The sequence below is a fragment of the Piliocolobus tephrosceles genome, chromosome 19 (assembly GCF_002776525.5).
Source record: "Piliocolobus tephrosceles isolate RC106 chromosome 19, ASM277652v3, whole genome shotgun sequence".
In the NCBI taxonomy this organism is placed as follows: Eukaryota; Metazoa; Chordata; class Mammalia; order Primates; family Cercopithecidae; genus Piliocolobus; species Piliocolobus tephrosceles.
Window position 1 is genome coordinate 63,316,044 of NC_045452.1, and position 26,228 is coordinate 63,342,271.

The 26,228-nt window shown below is 35.5% G+C and overlaps 1 protein-coding gene across 5 annotated transcripts in view; it reads right to left on the minus strand.

Annotated features, from left to right (window-relative positions):
• USP25 (ubiquitin specific peptidase 25) overlaps window positions 1-26,228 on the minus strand; it is a 146,474-nt gene that overhangs the window by 88,208 nt on the left and 32,038 nt on the right. For 4 of the 5 annotated variants that reach the window (XM_023227481.3, XM_023227482.3, XM_023227480.3 and 1 more), the window contains exons 3-4: window positions 23,010-23,154; window positions 10,739-10,862 (exon numbers count right to left, since the gene is read on the minus strand). In XM_023227481.3, coding sequence (XP_023083249.1) covers window positions 10,739-10,862; window positions 23,010-23,154 — 269 coding nt within the window. The remainder of the gene's footprint in view (window positions 1-10,738; window positions 10,863-23,009; window positions 23,155-26,228) is intronic. The other variant, XM_023227483.3, reaches the window with a different exon arrangement.

The following is a 26,228-nucleotide window of genomic DNA, read 5'->3' on the forward strand; positions in this document are numbered from 1 at the left end:
GAATGTAGGTGAAATGGGAATGCCATGATTTCGTGACCCTCTTAATTTAAACATATTTTATCACCAGAATTTTACAGCATGCCTCAGTAGCTTTCCCCCTACCATCTCCTCTTGGTTCCTAAAGAACTTAATAAACACACTTATCACTGTGCCAAAAATATTAACCAGTGTCTCCAATCAGTGTCTGAAAAGTAGAAACAAGAATGTGCTTTACTGCTAGAGGGAACATTACATAATGAGGGATAAACACGTTTTTAAAGTAAATGGATGATTAAGATATTAAATGCTGCTACTTCTTGGTTACTGATTGACTGACTGATTGTAAAAGTCACCCTCTAGCTCAAATACTGCTCTATTGCTATGCCTGATTCCCTTCTGTAATCTAGTACTGGCACCATAAATCCAAACTTTTTATAAAGCAAAATCCTGCATAAGGGTTCCTCCCAGGCCTTTCCAATGATACCACCCAAGCTCTTAAGCATAAGGCATGCAATAGCTAAAATCCAGTTATTACCAGCTGGTAGAGGGAAAAAAAAAAAAAAAAGGTAAATCTCAGAGAGCTCAGAGATAGCCCATAACAAAACGTTTGAAGGGTAAACCCATAAGCCACAAACCAAAAACCAGCCTGACCTATCACCTTGCTTTATCTTCTCAAAATTGGTCATGACCTTGGTATTAAGCAATATAAAAAGATGACAAAATGTTTTGCTGCCTCTTTTCCATCCACACACTAAACTAAATGTTTAAAGCATTTACATATGGTAGATGCTCACGTTTCCATTAAATTTTATTACACAGTGGTTTTCTTTGGGGGGAAGACAGGGTGTTATTTTATAGTTCTGTGTTGTTAAATTGCCTATAGCAGTAATACTGAACATATCCCACTTTATAGCTCACCCAAGCCCCTTTTTGGGAAGTATTACATTCACTGAGAAACATGCATATACTATAAGCTGTATAGATCAACCAGAAAGAAAAAAAAGGCGGGGGGAGTGACATCTCATTTGATTTCCTGAAAAAGCAAAAACAAAACTAATGGTATTTTAATTGGGATCAAACTAAACCCATAAATCAATTTAAGAAGAACTGACCAGTTTGACGATGGTCAGTATTCCAATTCATGGAACAGCATATGTTTCAAAATATTTATGTATTCTTTAATGTGTCTTAATGATGTTTAATCATTTTCTTCATGGACGTTCTTGTATATTTCTTAGATTTACTCCAGGTAACAGGTTTTGTCAAAAATCAGTTGGCTGTAGGTGTGTCTATTTCTGGGCTATTCGGTTCCACTGGTCTACGTGTCTGTTTTTACACCAATGTCATTGTTTTGCTTACTACATTCTAGCAGTATATTCGGAAGTCAGGTAGTGACGCCTCTAGCTTTTGTTCCTTTCGTCAGGCTTGTTTTGGCTATTTGGGCTGTCTTGTGGTTTCATATGAATTTATGGGATTGTCTTTTCTAATTCTCTGAAGGCTCATTGGAATTTTGATACGGACTGAAGTAAGTCTGGAGATGACTTTAGGTAGTATGGCCACTTTAACAATATTAATTCTTCTAATCCATGAACATATGATGTATTTCCACTTGTTTGTGTCTTCTATTTCTTTGCTCAATGTTTTATAGTTTTCAGATCTTTTTTCTCTTTAAGTTTATTCTTAGGGTATCTTGACTTTTTGTAGGTATTGTAAATGAAATTTTCTTAATTTTTCAAATAACTCACAATTAGCATATACAAGTGCTGATTTTTGTACATTAACTTTGTGTCCTACAACTTTACTGAATTCATTTATGAGTTCTAGCAGTTTTTTGGTCAACTCTTTAGGGTTTTCTATATTTAAGATCATATCATCTGAAAACAGATTACTTTCTCCTTTACAATCTCGACGTCTTTCATTTCTTTCTCCTGCCTAACCGCTCAAATACTTCCATTACTATATTGAATAGGATTGCTGGAAGTGTGCATCTTTGTTAGGTTCTTGATCTTAATGGAAAAGCTTTCATTTTCTTCCCCATTCGGCATACTACTAGCTGTGGGTTTCTCAACTATGGTCTTTATTGTGTTGAGGTACATACTTTCTCTATTTATTTTGAGAGTTTTTATCATGAAGGGATGTTAAAATTTGTAATGTGCTTTTCTCTGCATCTACTGAAATTATATGGTTTTCGTTCTCTTTGTTAATGTGATGTATCACATTTATTGATTTGTGTATGCTGAACCATCCCTGCATCTCTGGGATGAACTCTGATCATAGTGGATGACGCTTTTAATATGTTGTTGAACTGGGCTTGCTAGAATCTTGTTGAGAATTTCTGCATCTAGGTTCATCACGGATACTGGCCTGTAGTTTTCTTTTTGTTGTATCCTTGTCTAGTTTTTGAATCAGGGTAATGCTGGCCTCATAAAATGAGTTTGGAAGTATTCCCTACTCTCTAATTTTCCAGAATAGTTTGAGAATTAATATTAGTTGCTCTTTAAATGTTTGATAGACTTCAGTAATGTAGCCATCAGAAACTGGGCTTTTTTTTAATGTCAGGCTTTAGTAGTTCAATTCTCTCTCATTGTGGTCTGCTTTTTTTTTTCCATTTCTCCTCAATTTAATCTTGGTAGGTTGTGTGTTCAAGAATTTATCCATTTCTTCTATATTCTATAATTTGTTGGTATACAGTTGTTCATAATAGTCTCTTGTGATCCTCCAATTCTGTGATACATTAGTAATGTTCCATTTTTCATGTCTGGTTTTACTTATTTGAGTCTTTTTTTTTTCCTTACTCTAAAGGTTTGTTAATTCTGTTTATCTTCTCAAAAAATTTCATTGATCTTTTGAATTGCTTTTTTAGTCTCCATTTGTTTACTTCTGCTCTAAGCTTTATTATTTCCATTCTACCAATTTTGGGTTTAGTTTGTTCTTGCTTTTCAAGTTTCTCTGAGTTGCACAGTTCAGCTGTTTATTAGAAATCTTTCTTCATTTCTGATGCAGGCATTTATTGCCATAAAATTCCCACTTAGAACAGGTTTCACTGTGTCCCATAGGTTTTGGTATAATGTGTTTCCATGCTCCTTTGTCCCAGTGAACTTTCTAATTACCCTTTTAATTTCTTCAATGACCCATTGGTTATTAAGGTGCATATTAACTTCCATGTATTTGTTGGTTTCTAATGTTTTTCTTGTTGTTGATTTCTAGTTTTATACAGTTGTGATCCGGTAAAATACCTGATACCATCTCTAACATATGATCTTTACTGGAGAATATTCCATGTACAGTTGAGAAGAATGTGTATTCTGCAGCTGTTAATGTTCTGTAAATGTCCACGGTGTAGTTTAAGTCTCATGTTTCTAAATCACTTGTCTATTGTTAAAAGTGGATGCTGAAGTCCCTACTACTGTTGTACTGGAGTCTATTTCCCCCTTTAAATCTAATAACATTTTCTTTATCTATTTGGATGTTCTGGTGTTCAGTGCTTATTTATTTACAGTTTTGTTCTTGGTGAATTGATCCTTTTATTATTACATAATGACTTTGTCTCTTCTTACAGTTTTTTACTTAAAGCCTACTGTATCTAGTACAAGTATGGCTACTTCTGCTCACTTTTGGTTTGCATTTGCATGGGGTATCTCTGTCCATCCCTTCACTTTCAGTCTATGTTTATATTTAATGATGAAGTATGTTCTTGTAGGCAACATATAGTTGGGTCTTTTTTTTTTTAATCCATCTAGCTGCTCTGTATTTTTTAATTGGGGAATTTAATCCACTTACATTCATGGTTACTACTGATAAGTAATAATTTACTCATGCTATTTTGTTTTCTCAATATTTTGAAGATCCTTCATTTGATTCTTCCCCTCTTGTTTACTTCCATGGTTTGGTGGTTTTCTATAATGCTAAGCTTTGTTTCCTTTCTCGTTTGTCTATCTACTATAATTTTTCTTGTGGTTACCATGGAGCTAACATAAAGAGTCTTATAGTCTCAACAGACTATTTTAAGCTAATAACAACTTAACTTTGGTCACACAAAAATAATCTAGACTTTTTCCCCTCACCCTCCTATCCCACCATGTTTAGTGTTTTGATTGCTATAATTTACATCTTTTTTTTTTTTTTTGGAAACGGAGTTTCGCTCTTGTCACCCAGGCTGGAGTGCAAGAGCATGATCTCGGCTCACCACAACCTCCACCTCCCGGGTTCAAGCGATACTCCTGTCTCAGCCACCCAAGTTGCTTGGATTATAGGCATGCACCACCATGCTCAGCTAATTTTGTATTTTTAGTAGAGATTGGGTTTTTTCATGTTGATCAGGCTGGTCTCAAACTCCTGACCTCAGATGATCCGCCCACCTCAGCTTCCGAAACTGTTGGGATTAGAGGCGCGAGCCACCACGCCCAGTCACATCTTTATCTATCATGTATTCTTCAGCCACTAATTGTAGCTGTTGATGTTTCTGACCTTTTTAACTTTAAACCTTCATATTAGAGGACTGAAGGAATTACACAGCACCATTATAGTACTGGGGTATTCTGAATATGATTATGGATTTGCCTATATTGATGAGTTTTGTATTTTCACATATTTTTAAGGTATTAATCATTCTTTCATTTCCTATTATTTCTTGTGTTTCTGTAAGACCAGTCTAGTGGTGATGAATTATGTCACCTTTGCTTGTCTGGAACGTCTCTATTTCTTTTTCATTTCTTAAGGATAGCACTGCTGGATATATTCTTTGCTGACAGTTTATTTATTTATTTATTTTTTTCCCAGCACTGTGAGTATGTCATCCCACTCTCTTCTGTCTTGTACAGTCTCTGCTGAGAAATGTACTGACAGTGTAACGGGAATTCCCGTAAATGTGACGTAATGTTTTGTCTTACAGCTTTTAGAATTGTGTACTTTTGAGAGGATTTTGGGGGGTTGAATTTTATTGGGGATCTTTTTATTCCTAGATGTCCATAACTTCCCAATACTTTCTTCCAAGAAGTGAAGAAGAGAACACACAATCTATTTAACCAAATGGGTGGTCTATGCCTTTCTTCACTTCTTCTTTCTCTGGCACTCCCATAATATGAATATAGATTTGCTTAATGGTGTTTGGTAAGTCCCACAGGCTTTCTTCATTCTTTGGTTTTCTTTTTTTTTCTTCTTCTGTGTTATTTCAAAAGATCTGTCTTCAAGTTCAGAAATGCATTATTCTGCTTGTTCTAGTCTGCTACTGTGGCTCTCAATTGTTTTTGTTTTTGTTTTTTATTTCATTCACTGAATTCCTCAAGCTCCAAGATTTCTGTTTTGTTTCTCTCCGTAATATCTTTGTTCAGTTTCTCACTCAGCTCATGAATTTTTTCATTAATTTCATTAAATTGTTGAATTCTCTTACATTTCAGAAGTTTCTTTAATGTCATTATTTTGAATTATTTTTCACGCATTTCATAAATATTCTTTTCTTTCGATTCTGTTACTAAAGGTGCATTGTGGTGCCAGGTTTGGACACCAGGTTTGGAGGTGACAGGTTTCCGTGCTTTTTCATGATTCTTCTGTCTCTATGTTGGTATCTGTGCATCTAATGAACAATTGCTTTTTCCAAGTTTAATGAGCAGCTTTCATAAGAAGAGGCTTTTTCCTATTGATGGGGCCTAGCGTGCTGATTGGAAATGGTGTGTTGGCTTTGGTTCAGGGTGGACTCAGTAGTGTGGTCTCCATACACATTATTCAGCTGGAATCCTCACCTGCGATGTCCGTGATTATCTCAGTAACCTAGTGTGCAGGAGACCATGACTGTGGTGGCATGGTTTTTCTGGAGTTGGGGGCAACAGGCTGGTTGTTGGCCAGGCACATGCTGATGCAGCAGGCCAGAAAGGTTGTACGATGGTCTTTCCTGAATGGCAGGGTTACTGCTGGGCTGGCTATCAGTCCAGGGGTAGATACATGCAGGTCTGGAGGCTGTGCGTGACTCTGGTGATGCAGGGTTGAGCTGTGGATAGAATGCCTCCAAACCAGCTACTGGACTAAAGGCAGGCAATTGTGGCCCAGCAGCTGTGCAGAATCCTCCAGTGATACAAGCAGACAACCTTTGGGCCAGCTGTTCAAGCTGGGAGCAAGTTCACACAGGCCCACTAGCTGTACACTACTCTCTCCCTTGGGGTGGAGCCACCTCCAGGCCAGCTACTGAGCCAGGGACAGGTGTACACTAGCCTAGTGGCTGCACAGGGCTGCCCTGCCACGCAGGCCCACCTGCTTCCCTAAGTAATAGGGAGCCTTGTGGGTTTAGGCATCAGGGCCCCAGTAGTAACTTTGAGCCTAGGCTCCAAGTAGCCAGAATATTAATGCTAGAGGCACTTGTGTGAACTTTGCGGAAAGAAGGCAATGCCTCTGGGATACAGAGTGGCTCCTGGCCTCCAAGTCAGAAGCACTCCAGATGTGGGCTTGGTTTCATCACAGTTGTGCCATCCGTCAGCTGCTCGGATTGCAGGGGTGCAGAGTGTCAAAAAGGTTCCTGCTCTGGGGGAATGCAGCCACATGTACTTTCAGCAACTGTTTATGCTGGACCTGGGACCTGCGAGGACTGGGGAACTCTCTTGTAGCAGTGACTGCTGGCATCTGCGGCGGTGATGAGTTCTGATGATTCCCAGCTTACCCTCCTTCCTAGAAGAGGAACCCCCGGCTCTGATTCAGTCCTGGCAGGGGAGACAGTATGGCAGAGACAGGATACTTTGCTCTCCTCCCTGTGGAGCTATTCTTGACTCTATGCTCCATAGGGACTTTGCCATTCTCCTGGTGCTCTCCAGTGCATTTCCTCAGTCACTCCAGATAAAATAAACTTATTTATTGTTCTAGTTCCTTTTCACGAGGGGGATGAGAGCCAAGCAACTCTAGTCGGTGATCTTGCTGACATCACTTCCCATCAGTCTTTTTTATTTTAGCCACTGTGATGGATGAATGCTCTAATGTGTTCTTCAATGAGATGAACAGAATAAAGCTTTTGATCAAACTTGCACAACCCAGACCACCACCCCTGCCACAATCATAATACCCAAAACAGAATCACATCTGCAAGCATATGCAAAGTACACATTAAGGAACTCTATGTTTCTAACACAGAGGCTACCACGACTTGTCAGACGTGTGACTCCTACCAAAAGCTGACCTGTGTATCTGACTGCATGGGGTGTGGCTCCTGCCACCCGGACAGACTGATTACATCGGCCAGTTGACCCCTCTTCCTGGGGATATCAGTGGTACCTCACTGTTGCTGATACTTTTTCAAGTTGCACTGTTGCCGTTCATCAGTCACCTACAGCCACAACCTTGTGGCCCCGGAAACTAATCTGTGTCATATTTCTTATTTTTCCAGGCCATCTATAACCTGACATAATGCACCTTGATGGTTATTCGATGGCCCTTCCATGCTCCTTAGCATCCACAAGTATCTGGTATTATTGAGCACTGAAATCCTCCTTAAAGATCAATTTTAAAAGATTTCTAACTCTGCCTCCCTCATCCACTCCTGTTTCACACACCATCTTTAGGCAGTTCCCCTTCACAGCTGCTTCCTCAGTAATGATAAGGATAAAAACTGCAGGCGTTATACAGACCAATTTTAATAATTCAGAATTCCACCCTGACTATTCCTGGACATGATCCTTCTTTCTTTCCCCAATGGCAACTCCAGGCTGAAGATAATAAGAAATAACTAGCTGAAACACAGAAGTAATGAGGAAAAAAGATAATCTGCAATCTACCATTTCTTGAAATAGTTGAAGGTGCATGCTCTTTGTAACAATTTTAGCTAGAAAACTTAGCACTATCTTCTAATGAGGCACTTCAAAGTTATTGAAGGCACATAACTTTGCCTTCAATAACTTTGCCTTCAACTTATTGAAGGCACATAACTTTGCCTTCAATAACTTTGCCTTCAATAACTTTCAATAACTTCTAATGAGGCACATTCTTCTAATGAGGCACTTCAAAGTTATTTCATGAGGCAAGCCATTTTCACAAGAAATATACTATAGACACAAACCAGTCACAATGTAGTTTATTAACAAATTTCAACTGTCCCTATTCCACTTGTGTCCTGGAAGTGACGATCAAGAGATAATAAATACATCCAATTCTGACACTAAAAAGTATATAAATACTTTAAAAACGTTCTACTTAAAAAATTTTATCATGAAATATATAAATGTCTAAACACAGGATTCTAAGTTGTAAAAAGATAGGCTTTATCTCATCTAATTATACACAATGTAGTATCCTAATGTGTAACTTCACATTAAATTATCTCTATTAAAATATAATAAGCAAATGATTCTGGAATTTTATTTGCAAAGATTTTCCCTATATGAACTTCAGTAATGAAGGAGTTAATTTACTTTTAGCATAATATATACATGTCTTCCTTTAAAATGCATCATTTTCTCTTTTGAATTTAGAGTTCTATACTTTAATAAACCCATAGGAGCAAATATATCTCCGATAATGTTTAGCTAGAACTCTCCACATCCCCTTTTTCTAATACAACATGATTTACATATGAGTTTATTAAATGCATATTTTGCATTGAACACCCATTTGTTCATTACAGGTTATTGAATTTACACATAATTAATATGCCTCTTTTACTTCTAGGGAGTATAGTTTTATGACATGTTACACTATGCCAAATCTCTATGTCACCTACAATAATAATATCTACTAAATATTTACTATTTTTAAATCATATTAAAATGTAAAAGACCTAGAATGAAAAAAAGCATTATCTGCAGAGATTTTGTTTTGCCATTTTGGATAAAAACAACTATCCAAAACAATAATATAACATATACATTGAACTGAGTATCAAATTAGGAACGGCCTTCATCCCTTTTTATATTATCTTACTTTTATTATATAATTAGTACATGTTGTTTTAATTAGAAAACACATAATAGAACTACGGATACTAATTGGGTATATAAACTCACATACATTTTATATTCATATGCTCATATAGATTCATATAAACAAAAGTATAATTTTAAAAATAATTTGTATCAAGTATACATTCTTTTCATAACCCTTTTCACATAAAATCATGCCCCTTACATATGAAATCCAACTCATGTGTTTTGTATTTAAAATATTTCTCAAAGTTTAAGTATTATCAACTTTTATAATTATTCAAGACAATTATGTATTGCAATACACGTTTTAAAAAGAAAAAGCCCAATTCACAGAATTTCTCAAATGCTTCAGAAAACAAGCCTAACTACGTATTTTTTGGTTTTCATTTAAAATTCCTGGCAATAAATATTAGCCACAACTAATGAGGGGGACAAAAGATTTTTTTTTTTTTTTTTTGAGACAGAGTCTCGCTCTGTCACCAAGGCTGGAGTGCAGTGGCCCAATCTTGGCTCCCTGCAAGCTCCGCCTCCCGGGTTCATCCCATTCTCCTGCCTCAGCCTCCTGAACAGCTGGGACTACAGGCACTCACCACCACGCCCGGCTAATATTTTTGTATTTTTAGTAGAGATGGGGTTTCACCGTGTAAGCCAGGATGGTCTCGATCTCCTGACCTCGTGTTCCGCCCGCCTTGGCCTCCCAAGTGCTGGGATTACAGGCCTGAGCCACTGCGCCCAGCAGACGATAGATTTTAATTAAGTCTTTACATAATATAATGTCTTACAAAGTAGTTTCCAAAGTAACATTTAAAGACACTAAAAAGTCACACTATGATAAAAAATTATATACCTTTGCTAGATATAGCATTTTGAAACATTTCCTACCATACAGTAATCTTTGATTACTTGGAAAGAAATATCCTATTGATATTGTGCCAAGAAAAATTACCTGAGAAATTTGGTACATTCTGTTACCAAAGGACTATGTTAGAGGAACAGAGCATTAAAGTCATAAGACGCATCTGAGCTGTGTGCCTTTGGAAAAAGCATTTAACCTCTTGCAAGCTAAATTTCTTCTGCAGTAACATACAGTTACCACTACCTTCATATAGTTCTTTGGAGGATTACAGTTAGTTATAATTTAATGGTTTATTAAATTATTGTATCTCCATTTTTAGAGGTATTATGAAAACCAAATGTATTTTTTAGTCCTTAGATGAATCAAACTGTTTCAAGCTAAAAAGTTTTGGTTATTAAATTAAAAACAGCATTCGAGCACACATCTTGGAGCCCTGCCCATTTATTTGAAAAAAATATATAAACATATTATCATACTATAGATCAGAGGTGGGCAAACCACAGTTGAGGGGACAAATTCAACTAGCTGTCTTATACATCAAGATTTATTAGGATACAGCCAAGCTCATTATATTATGTATTAGCTATGGCTGCTTTTGCATTATGGCACCAGAGCTGAATAGCTATAAAAGAAACTCTATAGCCAACAAAGCCAAAAATATTTACTATTAGCCCTTTACAGAAAAAGGATGCTAACCCTTGCTATAAATTGTTCTAAATTGAACAGGGCATCCAAAAAAGATTAGAGGACAAAAAAAATGAAAAAAATATTAAAATATGTACCTAAATGTAATCCCTCATAACACCAACCCAAAATCTTAAAAATCTAAACCCAACTGCAATCAAAACTAAATATGAAGATTTTCGTTACATAAAATTTAAAAATACACAAGCATATTACCAGTTTAGAGTAACAAAGTATATCTTATTACCTCTTAAAATTAATTTAACCCAATTAATTTCTATTTTTAAAAGTACTTATATCTGCTTTATACAAATTATGTTTTTACCTGCTAATGGCTTGTTCCTCATCAGTTATTCCAGTCTCCCTGAATGCCCTGTTTGATTCGGCCAAACTCAAGGCAATTGCTCTCTGAAGATCATCTTTATCATCTCCAGTGAGATCAATCACATCTGAAAAGCAAAACTATCTTTCTCAAAATTAAAAGTAAAACAAAATGAAAGGTAATTCTTATTATGGAGATGTTACATCCAATAATATTATTTAAACCAGTCAGTACCAACTAATTTTGTATTTCTAAAAGCCTATCTAAAAATAAATGTAAACACATTTTTAACTGGTTATACTCAGTAACTGGATGATTTTTTTGATAAAATATACCTAAAGCAGTAAGTAGAAATATATTTCACTGCAGAAAATCTCCATATTTACTATGAGGTCTCTTATTAAAAGCTAATAAGCAGAGAGACTGCTGAGAACGGTTTATCAACAAAAATTGAAATCAATACAATTAAACATTTACATTTCTGCTTTCTGAAGTTAACCCAATTACATACACATTACATTCTGCCCATACTACTACCATCTAGACATTACCAGATTACAGTAATTAACAATTTGCCCTCAAAAATTGATGTTTCAGAAACTGACCACAGATGTACATTTACATACACATTTTTTAAATTCTGGAAGAATGTGCCAAACTATTAACAGTGGTTAACTCTGAGGAAAAAAGTTATAGGAGGAGGAAGTATAAGAATCTTTTATTTTCTATTTAAATACTTCTACACAATCTGAATTATTTAATAAATATGCAGTCCTTTTAATTTAAAACAAGATTCTCATTTCACAAAAATGAAGAAATATACAAGTGAATGAAACTAGCCCTCTTCTAACAGAAAATAATGGCCTTGATGCTATTAACTTTTCTTAGCTATTAGAATATTAGCTTAGAATATTAGCTAATATTAGAATATTCTTAGCTTAGAATATTAGCTATTCTTTCTCCAAAGAATAAAGGTTACAACTAATACCGCCTTCAATAAAAATGACTTTTAATCCAATTTCCCAATATATATTGGTCAATTTCCCCCAGACGATGCCAATGATAAATACTCCCATTATCATTTAAACAATGATAGAAACCATAGTATACTGTTAAGTAGGGAAGTGGTAATAGGTGATTATGATCAGAACAATATGATCAGAAACAGAAACTATCTGTTATTATCTTTTCATGGTTGGGATTATGCTTATTTGTATTTTGGACATGTTTTGCCTTCATTTTACTTATTTGTATTTTATTTTTTAGAGACAGGGTCTCACTGTGTCACCCAGGCTAGAGGGCAGTGGCATGATCATAGCTCACTGCAATCTCAAACTCCTGAGCTCCAGTGATCCTCCCTCCCACCCCAACCTCCAGAGCAGCTAGGACTACAGGCATGCACCACTTGGCTAATTTTCTTTTTAATATTTTGTAGATACAAGGTTTTGCTTGTTGCCCAGGCTGGTGTATTTTAGACATGTTAAAAATGTTTTCTTTGTAATCATACAACTTTAGAAGAGGAAAAAAAAAAAAACAAAGAGGATAAGAGGATGGATAAGGTGGCTTTATTTTACCATACGGCTATAAGGTTTTACATAGATGCTAGAAAAGCATATTACATATTTAATGAAAAAACGTAACATATATTGATGTTTTCCAGAGTCTACTTCTATTTTTCTCCACAGGTTCTCTAAATAGTAGCTTGTAAGAAGATTTAAAATATTAGAAAGAATACCTGATCATGGAAGGAAGCAGTGGTGCCTTTTTTAATGTCTTTAGAGATTATAATAAAACTTCACAAAAGTATATTAAGTAGAGCTCCCCCAAAAAATTCAAGCAAATAAAATGTGAAAGATTTATATAACATAGTAATTGAAATGGTGCATCACTTTACAGACAACAGCAGGTCAAAGGTTTTATAAGTCTGGTTACAAAATCCAAGCCCACCCAGACCACAGCTGAAGATGAGTGTAACCCAGAACTGGACAGTTGAGCATAAATACTGATGAAGCAGCGAGGAAAAAAAGGTATGGAATGCCTCATAAATATGAAAGCTATCTTGGTTATTAAAATGGCTAGAACTTAGGTAAGTAATGAAAGGATAATGAAAAGTGGAAACAATTTGAAAATCACAGAGAAGCAGAAAAACAGGGTTTAGGTATGTGATTAATCAGCAGTCAGATTCCAGTATCTCATTCTCCTAAGTTTACTTTCTTCAACTACAGAAACTAAACATAAAAAAAAAAAAAAAAAAAAAACAGAAAAACTATCTTCCTTACTCACTGGCAGTTAGGGTTTTGGATGAAATTTAGGCCTCATCCATTAGAATGCACTAACATGAGATACGGAAGGCAAAGTGATGGGGGGAAGCCATTATCCTGTTGCCTCTGGCTGTTTTCTCTAGTGTGATTGAAAAGATTTAAGTTGTTCTACAGTAGTATTCCAGGCTCCAATTTCCAGCTTTAAGAATGTCAAGAGATGGAATATAAATGGCAACTAGACTTTGCATTCCAACTTCCAGGCATAGCTCAGTGGCAATTACCTAATCCCGGTTTCCTGTTTCCTGGGCTGCAGCTATAGAAGTATGTTCTTGAACTCAGTAGTCCTAGAGGCCGCTTTCCTAACTGTGACAGAAGTAGCAGCTTCCCTAACTGATCAGTCCTGCAATGATGTGGGAGTCATTTCAGAAGGCTGAGCTAGAGCTTTCCTCTAGTACTTCCAGTGATTTTTTTTAAAGAACCTAATCTCCCCTGTATTAAATTCCTTATTTGAAAATTTCTAGAATGTTTACTGTATCATGACTGAAAAGTAAAACAAATGGGCTACAGCCAAAACTAATTTAAAAATAGCAACAACTTACACTTCACCTTTTCCTAATTTACCAATTGTAATTCAGGCAACAAAAAAGCAAAAAAAAAAAAAAGATGTGTTTTTTCCCCCCAACGTATTTTATAAATGAAATCACTGAAGTTCTGAGAAATGATGCACATCATAAGAAGACAGAATGGTGCACAGGCTTCAAAATTTAAGTCTTCTAACTCTTAAATCCAGTGGTCTTTCTGCCTTGCTAGCAGTTCTTCAAATATGTTCCATTGATCCTTGGGGTCCCCAGGGCCCCTCTGAAAAAAGGGAGGAAGGTCCTCAAATAAAAAAATAATAATACTCAGATATTATTTGCCTTTTGCACTGTAGTCACATTTGCACCAATGATGCAAAACAATATTGAATGAAACTGCAGCATCTTAGCACAAATCAAGGCAGCAGCACCAAGTTGTGTAATTCACTGTATTAGTCAAAACGACACACACTCACTGTTTCAAACAGAAGCCAAGTCCATTTCTTTTAGAATTATGTTCTTGACGAAAAGATTAAACCTAATTTTATAAAATCTCAAACCTTGATTTATGCTTAATTCTAACATAAGAGGTACACATAAAGTACTTCTGCGATATAGTCACAGTATGCTGTTGCTAATAACTAGTGCAAAATGAGTTACAGCTCAACTGATTTTTCCCATGGAATGCAATTTTTATTTAAAAGGAAAACTAACAAACTACAAACTAGAATTATTCAGACTTCAGTATTTAGCAGATGTTGTCTGAGAAAAAAAGTGAGCCTGTTGCTCTAAGGAAAACAAATGTATCTGTTAACAATGATTAGTATGGAATTTTCAAGTAAAAATCTAACCTTTGAAAAACCTGTTTCTACCAGTGTGAGCTTGATATCTTCTCAATACTTAAAGGCTTGTATATGAGTGGTGATATTAACAAGTTCAACTTTTTCTTATAGTAGACATTCTTCAAGCATTTAAAAAGAAATCTTTTCAAATTACCAATGCACAGTGTTACAAAATCATGCATAGGTAAAAGATCCATTCAAAAAGCAAGAAACATTAATGGATTTTAATGCAACATAATATGAAAAGGTCATTAATACCACTATAGAATAACTGATGATTTCGAATTCCACATCACAACTAATCTTTAAGAAATTACCATCTGTTAAGTTTGGGTATAGCATTAAAAAGAATATCCATTATTATCTGATTATCAGTTAAAATACTCCTCCCTTTTCTAAATTATTATCTGTGTAAAGCCAGATTTTCTTCACAAACTTCAACCAAAACAACTTACCGCAACAGAATGCAAACCTTCAGAAGCACATTGGAGTTTTCCTCTAACATGGCAGACATTCAAGACTTGCAAGAATGTAAAGCAATGTACTCTTCTCACCATTTTGTTTCAGGAAATGTATTTTTCACAAAATATGTTATTCAAACATAATAGATTGATATTTTAATATGAATTAATAGCCTAAGCTTTTCTCAGTTTTAATTTCTAAAACAGTAAATTTTATGTACACAAAAGCTCTGAGGTCCTCAATAACTTTTATGAGTGTAAAGGGGTCCTGAGAGCAAAAATAACAAAAATCACCATCTATTCCATGTTCTTAGACATAAATGTTTTTTATGAAACAAATCATAATTGAAAATGGTTTTCTTTGGTTTTTACAATGTGATTTAAAAATATCTGAAATAACTGGCAAAAGATAAAGATTAGGAGACTCTATGTGTACAGTAATAAGTATTTCTTCCCTCATGCTCCGGGAGGAAGAAAAAAATCAGAAAACCCGGTTACATGATCCCTGCATGGCAATAATCATTTTGACAAAGCTAGTGTTGTAGTAGTAGCAGCAGCAGCAGTTCTCTTTAGATAGAATATTCACTCTCCATTTTGCCCCCACCCCCAACTTGGCCAGCCATACACGTTCACATTATCTTCCTTGCCCTTGCATCCTTGCGTATCTTGTACCTTACATAGGTGTAAAAGGATAAAGCTGCTTGTGGCTAGAATGACCACACTAAATAGCTCCAGCTACTCTAGCCTCTCCTAGCAGCTCCGATAGCGAAGGGTTCAGTATATAGGCACACCTGTACCCCAGCTGGGAATCTGAGCCTCCAATCCCTGGTATAGAGGAATAGTAGTCTTTAATGCTGGAAAAGCTGGTTGAGACCAGAGACTAACAGTCCTTAACTGAAAAGCTGGGACTTTTTCCTTTAAGCAATGGAGGAAGTTTATTTATTATTTTAATTTCATTGTAATTGTAGCAATTTTCTCCATGATCTTCCTATTACTCCATAAAGCTGCTTCTTTTCATAGGGTATTTTAGAACAATATGACAATCTTGAAAGATAGCTGAATCCTGAAAGATCCCTCATATACGGTCCTCACATACGATCCTGAAATATGCCTCACATATCAAATGCAATCCTGAAAGATACCTCACATACCAAATTCATATAATTTTAAGACCAGTAAACGAAAGTAAAATGTTATTTCAATAGACTGGTTAAATCCAATTTATTCTTTTTCTGGACTCAGTGGAATAATGATTTGTGTAAAACATGTAATGAATTATCAGTTTATAATAAAAACTAGCGCTCAATATTCTCAAATGCTTAGAAAAGAAACAGAGAATAAGTCTGGCTGTAAACAGCTTCTAACTGGTAAAAATCAGTTATAAAAAATTAGCCTTTGTAAAACTTACATCTCAATGCTAGAGCATTATTAATACTGTCATATCCGTGTCAAGGCAAGACCTTGGTAAAACACTAAAAACATTATTTGTAACCAACCCTCCCTCTAGTATTGGCGTGAACACAATTCAATAGCACACACATGGGAAGAGTTAGCTGGGTGCCACTGTATAAAATCATGTTACAAATGCATCTAAGCAGCAATCTACATTTTTAAGAGAGTCCAAATTAAAACATTTTTCCTGTAAAATCAGAAATATATACCAAAACATGATACTCATCCTACTAAATCTTTCACTTTCAAAGGAATACCATTTGAGTAAAACTTATATATCAACTACCAAACATTTCTCTGCTAACTCCAAAATACATGCTAGTCATCAACTTATCAATGAACTAGACTTCAAACATAATATGTGCATTGCTCCTAACTCATAATTCACTTTCCCATGGAAATATTATATTAAATGGGAATGTGAATTATGTAAGTGAATCTTACTTGAACCTCAGGTTTCTAAGTAAGTTCACAAAAGCCTAGTCGGCCCATAATCTAGTTGAACTATTATATATGTAAAGATTTTGAATTCAGAAGGAAAAAAAGAGTTATTCCACTGTTTTCCTTATCTATATAGAATAAACCTATGGGAAATACTTGAAAAAAATAAGCCAAGTTTATATTTACTGTCAGCAAAGATTTCTAAGTAAGGAAGTGCAAGAGCAGAAAAAAACTGGGTAGTGAAGTTTGAGAAGAGTTGCAATAAGAATATGTAGCAGGGCAGGAGTAACTGAAGGGGAAAGTCTACAGATAAAAACCGACAGATCTGCAAACCAAATGGTTGTTTTGGGAGATTGACAGAAGAGCTATGAAAAGAAAAAACAAAACAAAACAAAACAAAACCCTGGACCACGAGAAGAATGGAAATACCCTTAAGAAAGAAAGGCAAATATGAACATCAGGATGTGCAGCAAGAGATCAGAAACGAGAATGCTGCCACTCCTACCCTCACTCATTCAGCTTCAACAAGGTTGTGTCCTCACCACTCATCTGGAGGGCCAACACACTGCTGCATCAGGCCCTGGCCTGGGATGCACAACTTCCAGAAAGCCAAAAAGTTCATGCTCACACTTCGCTCAGGTGTCTGTACAAATATGAGCTCTTCCACACTACCTAAAATCACATATTATCCTATGCCCAGCCGACAAGCACACCCCCACCACCTTCTTTGTCTACCTCCAGGTCCAGGGTTCTTCAGGAACTACTTATTACTATCTGATACTGTTTGTTTACTGTGTGCTGTCTTCCCTCTATGTAAACTGGGACTCTGTATGGTTTCTTAATGATCCATGAAAGTACTTGCTACATATTAGACAATAAGTATTTGTTAAAGAAATAGGGAACAGAGCTAAACACTGGTGAGTCATCTTTACAGTGGCACTGATTAGAAGATGAGAACATATCATAAATATTTGTTACAGAAATAGGGAATAGAGCTAAACACTGGTGAGTCATCTTCACAGTGGCACTGATCAGAAGATGAGAACATATCCTCCATCTATTCAACATCTTTCAAGTGAAAGGGCAGACAGCATAGTAAAGTATCATGTTGCAAGAATCTTCAAAGCCAGAAGAAATAAACAATACATTTTTATTTTTATTTTTTATTTATTTATTTATTTTTTGAGACGGAGTCTCGCTCTGTCCACCAGGCTGGAGTGCAGTGGCGCTATCTCGGCTCACTGCAAGCTCCGCCTCCCGGGTTCCCGCCATTCTCCTGCCTCAGCCTCCCGAGTAGCTGGGACTACAGGCGCCCGGCTAACTTTTTTTTTGTATTTTTAGTAGAGACGGGGTTTCACCGTGGTCTCGATCTCCTGACCTTGTGATCCGCCCGCCTCGGCCTCCCAAAGTGCTGGGATTACAGGCGTGAGCCACCGCGCCCGGCGACATAAACAATATAAAGCGTTTCCCACTCCACTCTCCTATTCTCCCTTGCTCTCAGCTTCCTTCAGATGTTCCTACGTTTCCAATTTTCTCACTGTTAAATTCAGATTCTCTAACAGAGTGTTGTAAATTAGAACTTTCTGTGATGATGGAAATACTGCATTATCTGCACTGATCTGGTAGCCACCAGAATTACGCATTTCAAGTGCAACTGAGAAATGGAATTTCAATATTATTTCATTTTAATTGCCACGTGTGACTAGCGGCAACTATATTGAACAGCTCAGCTTTAAATGGTCTAGTTCTGTTTCTAATAATAGCTGCTAAAATCACAGTGGCAGCATTGGTAAGTAAGGAAAATGAGTAGTAAGGGAGTCATTCCAGAGTTTTGTCATTAATTCTACTGTTTTTCAATTTTTATTGTGAAAACAAGTAAAATTAATCTCCCATGTTAGTCAACAAAAGTACAAAGACCATGGCTATCATCCTAACCCAAAACTGAAGAAAAATCGAGTTATACAAGTCATTCTGCAGTTCATATCTAACAAAATGCATCTAATCAATCTGAAGCATCTAATTGCACCTATCAGTTGGACCTAATTTTCACACCATTTAGCATCTCACGTTTTAGGCTTCATCTTGACTTTCTGTGAGTCATCAAAAACCGTTTTACATCTTAGAAATTCCTAGAGAAAAACTGAAGTTCCCTGGGCAGTGGGAAAAGTATCAGTGTTCAATTAATAATATCCTAAACGTTTTAGCATAAGCGAATCATCCTAAGAATAAAAGCACTAGAATTGGATCTATTTATCACAGTTTAAATCACTATTACTGTAGCCAAGCAAGATAGCCATAACTAGAATTCTAGGATAGAACCTCCAGGTTTTCCTCCCTTTCTATGTCATCTTTCCAAATAATTCAACGTGTTTGAGAAAAAAAAAAAAAAAAAAAAAAAAAACATGGCTTATAGATGTTTGAAGAGTCTTACCACCTAACACTCATTCCAAGTCTTATACCAATTTCTCTAAAACTTAAGTCAATATGTGGCACTACTTTCTGTGTTAAAATTACCTACCCAAATTCCTCTTATCTTTTGATCACTCAATTGTAGCACATCTTGTTCTGGAGAGCATATACTGTTTTTTTCCTGTTTTAAAAATGTTCCAAAGAATTTAATGGTCACGAAATAAAAAGCATTACTATCAGATTTCAAACTGGGCGAAAACCCTGTATGGTCATGTCTATGACAGAGTTTGCCATGACACAAAAACTTGGCAGAATCTCTCCTCTGACTGCTAATCACATCTATAATGCTCAGTACCTGGCACTATGTCCTGGTCTCATTTTTATTTGTGTTTTTGACAGCAAAACTCCAAACAGTTTTATTCTCAATTTACGCCAGGGACAAGAGGTACTCATTTGGCAATCTATAATAGTTGATCTGGACAGGATATCCAAATAATCAAAAAAGCTACCTAGAATGTTTGCTAATCATAGTACAAATGATTTGGGCTTTTTCCCAGAATTCAACAGAATTACAGTATGGAATGTAATCAAGTAATATAAAGACATCAGGTATACGACTTCTAAACTCTTTCTTATGCAGAGCACAAGCTTTCCCTGATATGTCTCCTTTCTTTCTCAAAAGTAAAAGGTAAAAAATACACCAAAAAGGCATATAATTGTCCAACTACTGAAAATACATTTACTTCTTCAATATTAAAGGAAGGCTCACAAATTGTTTTTCTAATCCAGTGACATAATTTAGTTTAGCCTCTGACATACCAGGTATGCATAAACAAAAATTTCTCCATATGCCCCAAATAAAACTTCCATGTGATATTACTTTAAAAAAAACTATATTTTTCTAGTCAGCAAAAAAAGAAAAAAAAAGTTTTATTCCTTCTAAAAGAAACAGTCTGTTGTAAACAGTGATATGCCAGCTTACATCAACAGGAGGCATATGTATTTGGTATTAGAGATTTTTATTTCAGAAGACAGATATTTTGTCAGCACTGCAACCAACAGACAATATACTTAAAGTTAGCGTGACTTTGTTTCCGCTTTAGCCCTGGTTTTAAGAGATTTTATACCTAAAAAAGAAGAATGGAAAAAAGTTGAAAATAAAAATCCCTGCCATATTTGAAAGAATTAAATGAAACTGTGGTCAATCTTTAAATAACAATGTATTTCATACAAAATGGAGAAAGTGTTCAAAAAGAGTTTTTACATCTACAACAATCCCTTGAAAACTCTCACACTCTGATCTATTCTTCCACATTCCTACAGCAGTTAGGTAGATTTTTTTTAATAGAGGCCTGCATGTGAATATATATCCATTTGTAATTATTTTCTCTTTCCTTCCCACATGTTTTACCATACCTTCCAAGAATTAAAAATACAGGACTTCATTTCTGCTCAACAGTAACTGCACAGTCACTTAAAGAGTATTTTTTTAATACCTGCTGAAATGCATGACATCTCCTCACTTTCTCAGTTTTAAACCATGTAACACTGTATTTGGACACTACTGGCAGGAATGTTTAATGGAAAAGTATTACTGTTACTCCATCAGTTAATTTCTTTTTCTGGTTTGATACTATCATAGTACAATCACCACATTAAATTCCTACAACTGTTTGCTGTCAATAATCTCAAACCAACTTTATGGACACACTATCCCAACTGGCATCCTGATTAGAGGGAAAGCACTTAATACATATAATGTATTATGTGTTTTATGGATAAAGAAACCACAACAGCAAGCAATTTACTCAATATGACAATCAATTGAGATGACATGAGAAACTTCATTTCTCTACTTTCTATTTCAAGTGGAAAATAAAATTACTTCGTGAATATTTTTCAAGAGATCCACCAACACACAAAAAAAGTTTTAATTATCAGCAAATGAGACACATGCCTCCTGAAATTAGGTCGCCTTCTCCCTAAGGGAACTTATTCAAATTTTATTTGTCCTCCATAATATTTTCACTATTCCCTATCTAAAATCTTAAACAAGTGTAACCACTTGCCTTATGCAGTATTTTCTCACTTTGCACAGCAAATGTTTTCTTTTGTGTAGGACACATATAATCCTAATTTCCCCCTTTTATATAAATAAACTATGTCATGTCACCAAGTATAACATCTATATTAAGAGTTCACAACTAACAACAATGATCTCTGTTTAGTCAATTTCCTGTTTGCTTCACTTAAACCAGGAACATAGTAGGCAAAATTATCCTTCTCCCTTTTATCACCCATCTAGTTTCTTTTTCCCCTCGAGTCTTGGAACTTTGAAATATCCAAAATATTATTAAGTACTCATTTTCTGATATTTATACCACTTCTCTTTCAACTTTTTGCAACAAACTTCTCAACTTCATTCCCTTTCATTGGTTTTGAAAGAGCTTTACTGCGCATATTATCAAAAATAACTCAGTGAACATTTTTTGAGCACCAATAATGTTCAAGGAAATCATTTCAAAATAACAGAGTGCTCATTAAGACAGAAGCATGCCTTGGATGCTGGAGAAGCACTTGGTCCTAGCTAGAGGCCAGGAAAAAACATTCTCCAGCAAGCAGCTCTTTGGCTAAATCTTTCAAGACCACAACAAATTAGGCGAGGGAGGAAAAGGCCAGAGTGCATTCAAACAGAAGGAACAGCACACGTAAAGACAGAGAAATTAAATGGCACTGAGTACGAGAGAACTTCAAGCCGTTCTATATTATCACAGTGTTGAATGACAGGAGGAAAACAGTGGAAAATGAGGCTAGAAATGTGGATGGGGGTCAAGTCACAGTTTGCCTTGAACTTAGACACTAAGTAAATGGGTCTGTCTTACAGATGCTGCAAAAATTCTCCCATCACCTATTAACTGAGACAGGAATATTCTAGTTTTCTCTGACACAAGATCATCTGTGTAGCAAAAATACCAAGATTATCCTGAAAACTAAAAATTAAAATATTTTATCAATAAACATTAATACCCATCTACGTAAATGAGCTCTTTTCCGGTTGCTTCCTCACTTTGAGAATGTCTACAAACAAAATAAGAAATTATCTCCAAATATATGTCAATAATCAAACTTTGTAAATCCATAATGCATAAAAGTAACTATTTTTATGTAGTACAATTATTAAACTAAAATGAGACATGGAGGTAACTGAACATAGTTTGAAAAACTGTGTGCTACATAATTATAAAGTATTCACATTATGAAGAAAAACTTAAGTCCCACATAGAATCTTCCACATGTATGTATTTGTGTGTATCTCCAAAACACTTTTTCCAAGTTTTCTTTTTTTTTTCCTTTTGGATGAAAGGCCATTTCATTACACAATAATAAACTTCTTCGCCAAAGCTTCGTTTGGAAGTGGGGAAAAGGAAAGGGAAATTTTATTAAATGGTAAACCTATCAGCAATTAGAAATAATACTTCAACCTCAGAAGTAATACTAAAGCCTCTACCAGCACTTAAAATCTACAAAATAACTGTGCCCATTAAAAATTCTAGCTCTTCCTTTTATGAATATAACTGCAGCTATTCGATTATTTCAAAGCAATAAATACTATATGAAATGCTCTATGAAAAACCATATAACTTACATAAAATCTTTTCCTTATAATCTGAAAAAGATAATATATGCTCTTTTCAACTACACTAAAAAGAACCAAGGTTAATAGAGTTGTTTATTAGTTCTTTACCTCTGCTTAAGCAACATTAATATATTTCACCAACAAAAGTTTTTCAGTATGTTTCTATTAAAATAATACGAAAAGAAAGAAAACTTACTTGTATCTGCCTGGCTTCCCACACTGATGTATCTATCATTGCCAGGAAGTGCTGTTTGGTAGTAAGTTGTATCCTCCTGCTGAGGGGTCTTAGCATTCTTCGCAGTAAGGAAAGCCACTGCTAATTCCAAGTTTCCATTACTATCCTTCAAATGTCAAGAAAAGAGTATCAAGTGTTTTGAAATAACTTTATACAATATTCTCCATGACTAACACTCTAGAACAAAATTGCTTTAGATTTGCAATTAATCTATATGATTTTAATTTTATACTATAAATGCATCATACAAAAAGTATACAGTATCAACAGTAATACCTTTTTTACTAATTAAAACTACTGATACAATGTAAAAATCCATCTCTAATTTTTTAGTCTTCATTACTTTCCTATCTGCTTAATAAGAGTCAATCACAAACTTCTACTTTTGAACAAATAAACTAAAAAATGTCTTCTGGAACTTGCCATACGAAACAGTGCAAAACGGGTATTTAAATTAGTACTTCTACAAACAAGGACAATAAAAGGTATTCCTTTTAATCCGGGTGCTGGATATATACTTAGGGGCAAATTTCAGCAAAATGTCAAGGACTCACAGGAAGAAAATGGCAAAATGTACTGAAGGGCTTCATAATGTGGAACTATGGAAAGACATACAGAACTCTGGACAGAAATACTCAACACTGTCAAGATGACAATCCTGCTCAAATTAAACATATACATTTTACACAGTTCTCATCAAAAGCATAGCCAAATAAAAGTATTTTAAAGTTCATTTCGAGGAAAGCAGATGCCAGAATAAGAATTTTTAAAACAGCAAAATGAGAAGAGACTTGCCCAGTTACACCTTTATATCCTCTGCACAACTGACAAATAAAACGCTAGCTCTAAGACAGTTAACTGAAACAACACAGGAAACCCAGATATTCATAAGGAAGCTATCTTTGTAACAGAAAACAAGAGCAGTGGCCAGGCGCAGGGGTTCACGCCTATAATCCCAGCACTTTGGGAGGCTGAGGTGAGTGGATCACAAAGTCAGGAGATCAAGACTATCCTGGCTAACACGGTGAAACCCCGTCTCTACCAAAAATACAAAAAATTAGCTGGGCGAGGTGGCGGGCGCCTGTAGTCCCAGCAACTCGGGAGGCTGAGGCAGGAGAATGGCGTGAACCCGGGAGGCAGAGCTTGCAGTGAGCCGATATCCCGTCACTGCACTCCAGGTGGGCGACAGAGCGAGACCCCGTCTCAAAGAAAAAAAAAAGAAAAAGAAAAAAGAAAACCAGAACATGAAAGGTTCTGTAGGTTCCCTAAGAACTTAGACATGCACATGGGTGTAATAAGAAGCCAGTAGAGTGTTTTGAAAAGCAATGACACAGTATGACTTACATTTTAAAGCGTTTACTCTGACTATATATTAAGAATAGACTACAGGAGAGAAAAGGCAGGAGAGAGCGTCCAATATTATTGCTGTCTTATTAAATGTGGGCTATGACAGAAGTGGGATCAGGATGATTCCAGAATTTAAGGACCGAGCAGCTGGCAGAATAAAGTCCCCAAGACCTACCCCAATTCTAGCAGTCAGTGATGAGAGGGGTAAGGGTGCAGTTTCAAAAGCACCACAGCTTTCAAGTATACTATCTGTCATGATCATTAGACAATTCCTAAGTGACTCATCCAAAATGTAAGATACACTATAGTTAAATAAGTAATTTAATAATAAAATAAATCGCAATGATGGCTAACATTTATTGAGCACTTACTATATGCCAAGAAATGTGTTGTTTTTCATATATTACCTCATATAATAATTTTAAAAAACCGCAGGAATTTACACAACTTGAAGTTCATTTGCTTTTTAGAGCTAAAACATGTTCTCAAATGAAAAGTACCGAAATTAATCAATGACATTATGGTGCCCAAAAGTAGACTTCTTGTCAGTATTTATAGTGGGCAACAATTAAGGTTTAAATATACTCTTTTCCCCCAGCTACTGGCAACTGAAACAAAAATTTTGGAAAATTAAAAATACCTATGCTTCACACAACCTACATCAAAGGAAATGTGGATAAGACTTCATTCGAGCTATATATTTTCTAAGATAAAAAAAAAAAAAAAAAAGCGAAGTCCTCAATTTACCCTGGCAAGGTCATAGGCTATGGCCTCATACTAAGCAATACATAATGAAAAAGGCAGTTTCTGAAAACAAACAAGGAATTTAGTAATGATATTTATCAGAATAAAAAGGGACTAGCAATTATCTAAATGTCATAATCTCTGCTTCCTCTCCAAATACTTACAGTGGCTTCATACACCCCGCATTAATGCTCTAAACATGACTATTTCATGATTTTCCTGATGGGAGAATAAGGTGAAGCAAAGCTTCTAGTAAAAAAAGCATAAATTAAGTGTGGCACCCTGGGATCAGGCTGCCTTGGTTTCTATTCCAAGCTTCTCCACATACAGGCTGTGTGATCTTGAGCAAGTTACTTTAACCTCTCTGTTGCTCATCTTTTCAAAAGGGGGATGAAACTAATACTTATCTCATACAGTTATTATTAGGATGAGTTAGCCCACATAAAGTACTTAAAATACTGCCTGGTAGTACTAAATGTTTAAGCAGTACTACTTATTATTATAATGACTTTTATTATAATCATCTGATAGATTATTTCTAAAAATGAATAAAGAACTCTAGGCTTGAAATCGAGTTCCAAAGGATTGGAGCTGTGTATATAACTGCAATGGCAAAAAAGCTATATTGTTTTTAGCCTATAGTAGTAATATGCAAATAAGCTTAAAATACTGTACAGTTCTGTTTCTTAAATAGCTTTCATTCACTCTTTTTCAATGTGAGTATCCATATGATATGACTCATTTGGATGTCTGTGTGAAAATGAAGGTCCAACTAAGATATGACCAAAGTGACACATTTTAGTTGTTGCCTATACTGAAGAGTTTGAAATTGAACGTTTAACTTAGGGTGTCATTAGCTGAATGGGTACAAATTTATATCTCTGCTTCTCGGGAGAAGAAAAATGTAAGCTTTCAGCCTTCTATTAATTTTCTACTTTTCCCTTCTCTTACACCTCATCCTCTAATACACCTCACCTTGCACCCTCATTTAAACTCTAAAATCATAGCTCGTAAGTAAAACCATCTATTTGAATTAGGATTCACATCCCACTATTTTGCACAAAAAGCATTTCATATATAGAAAGAGAT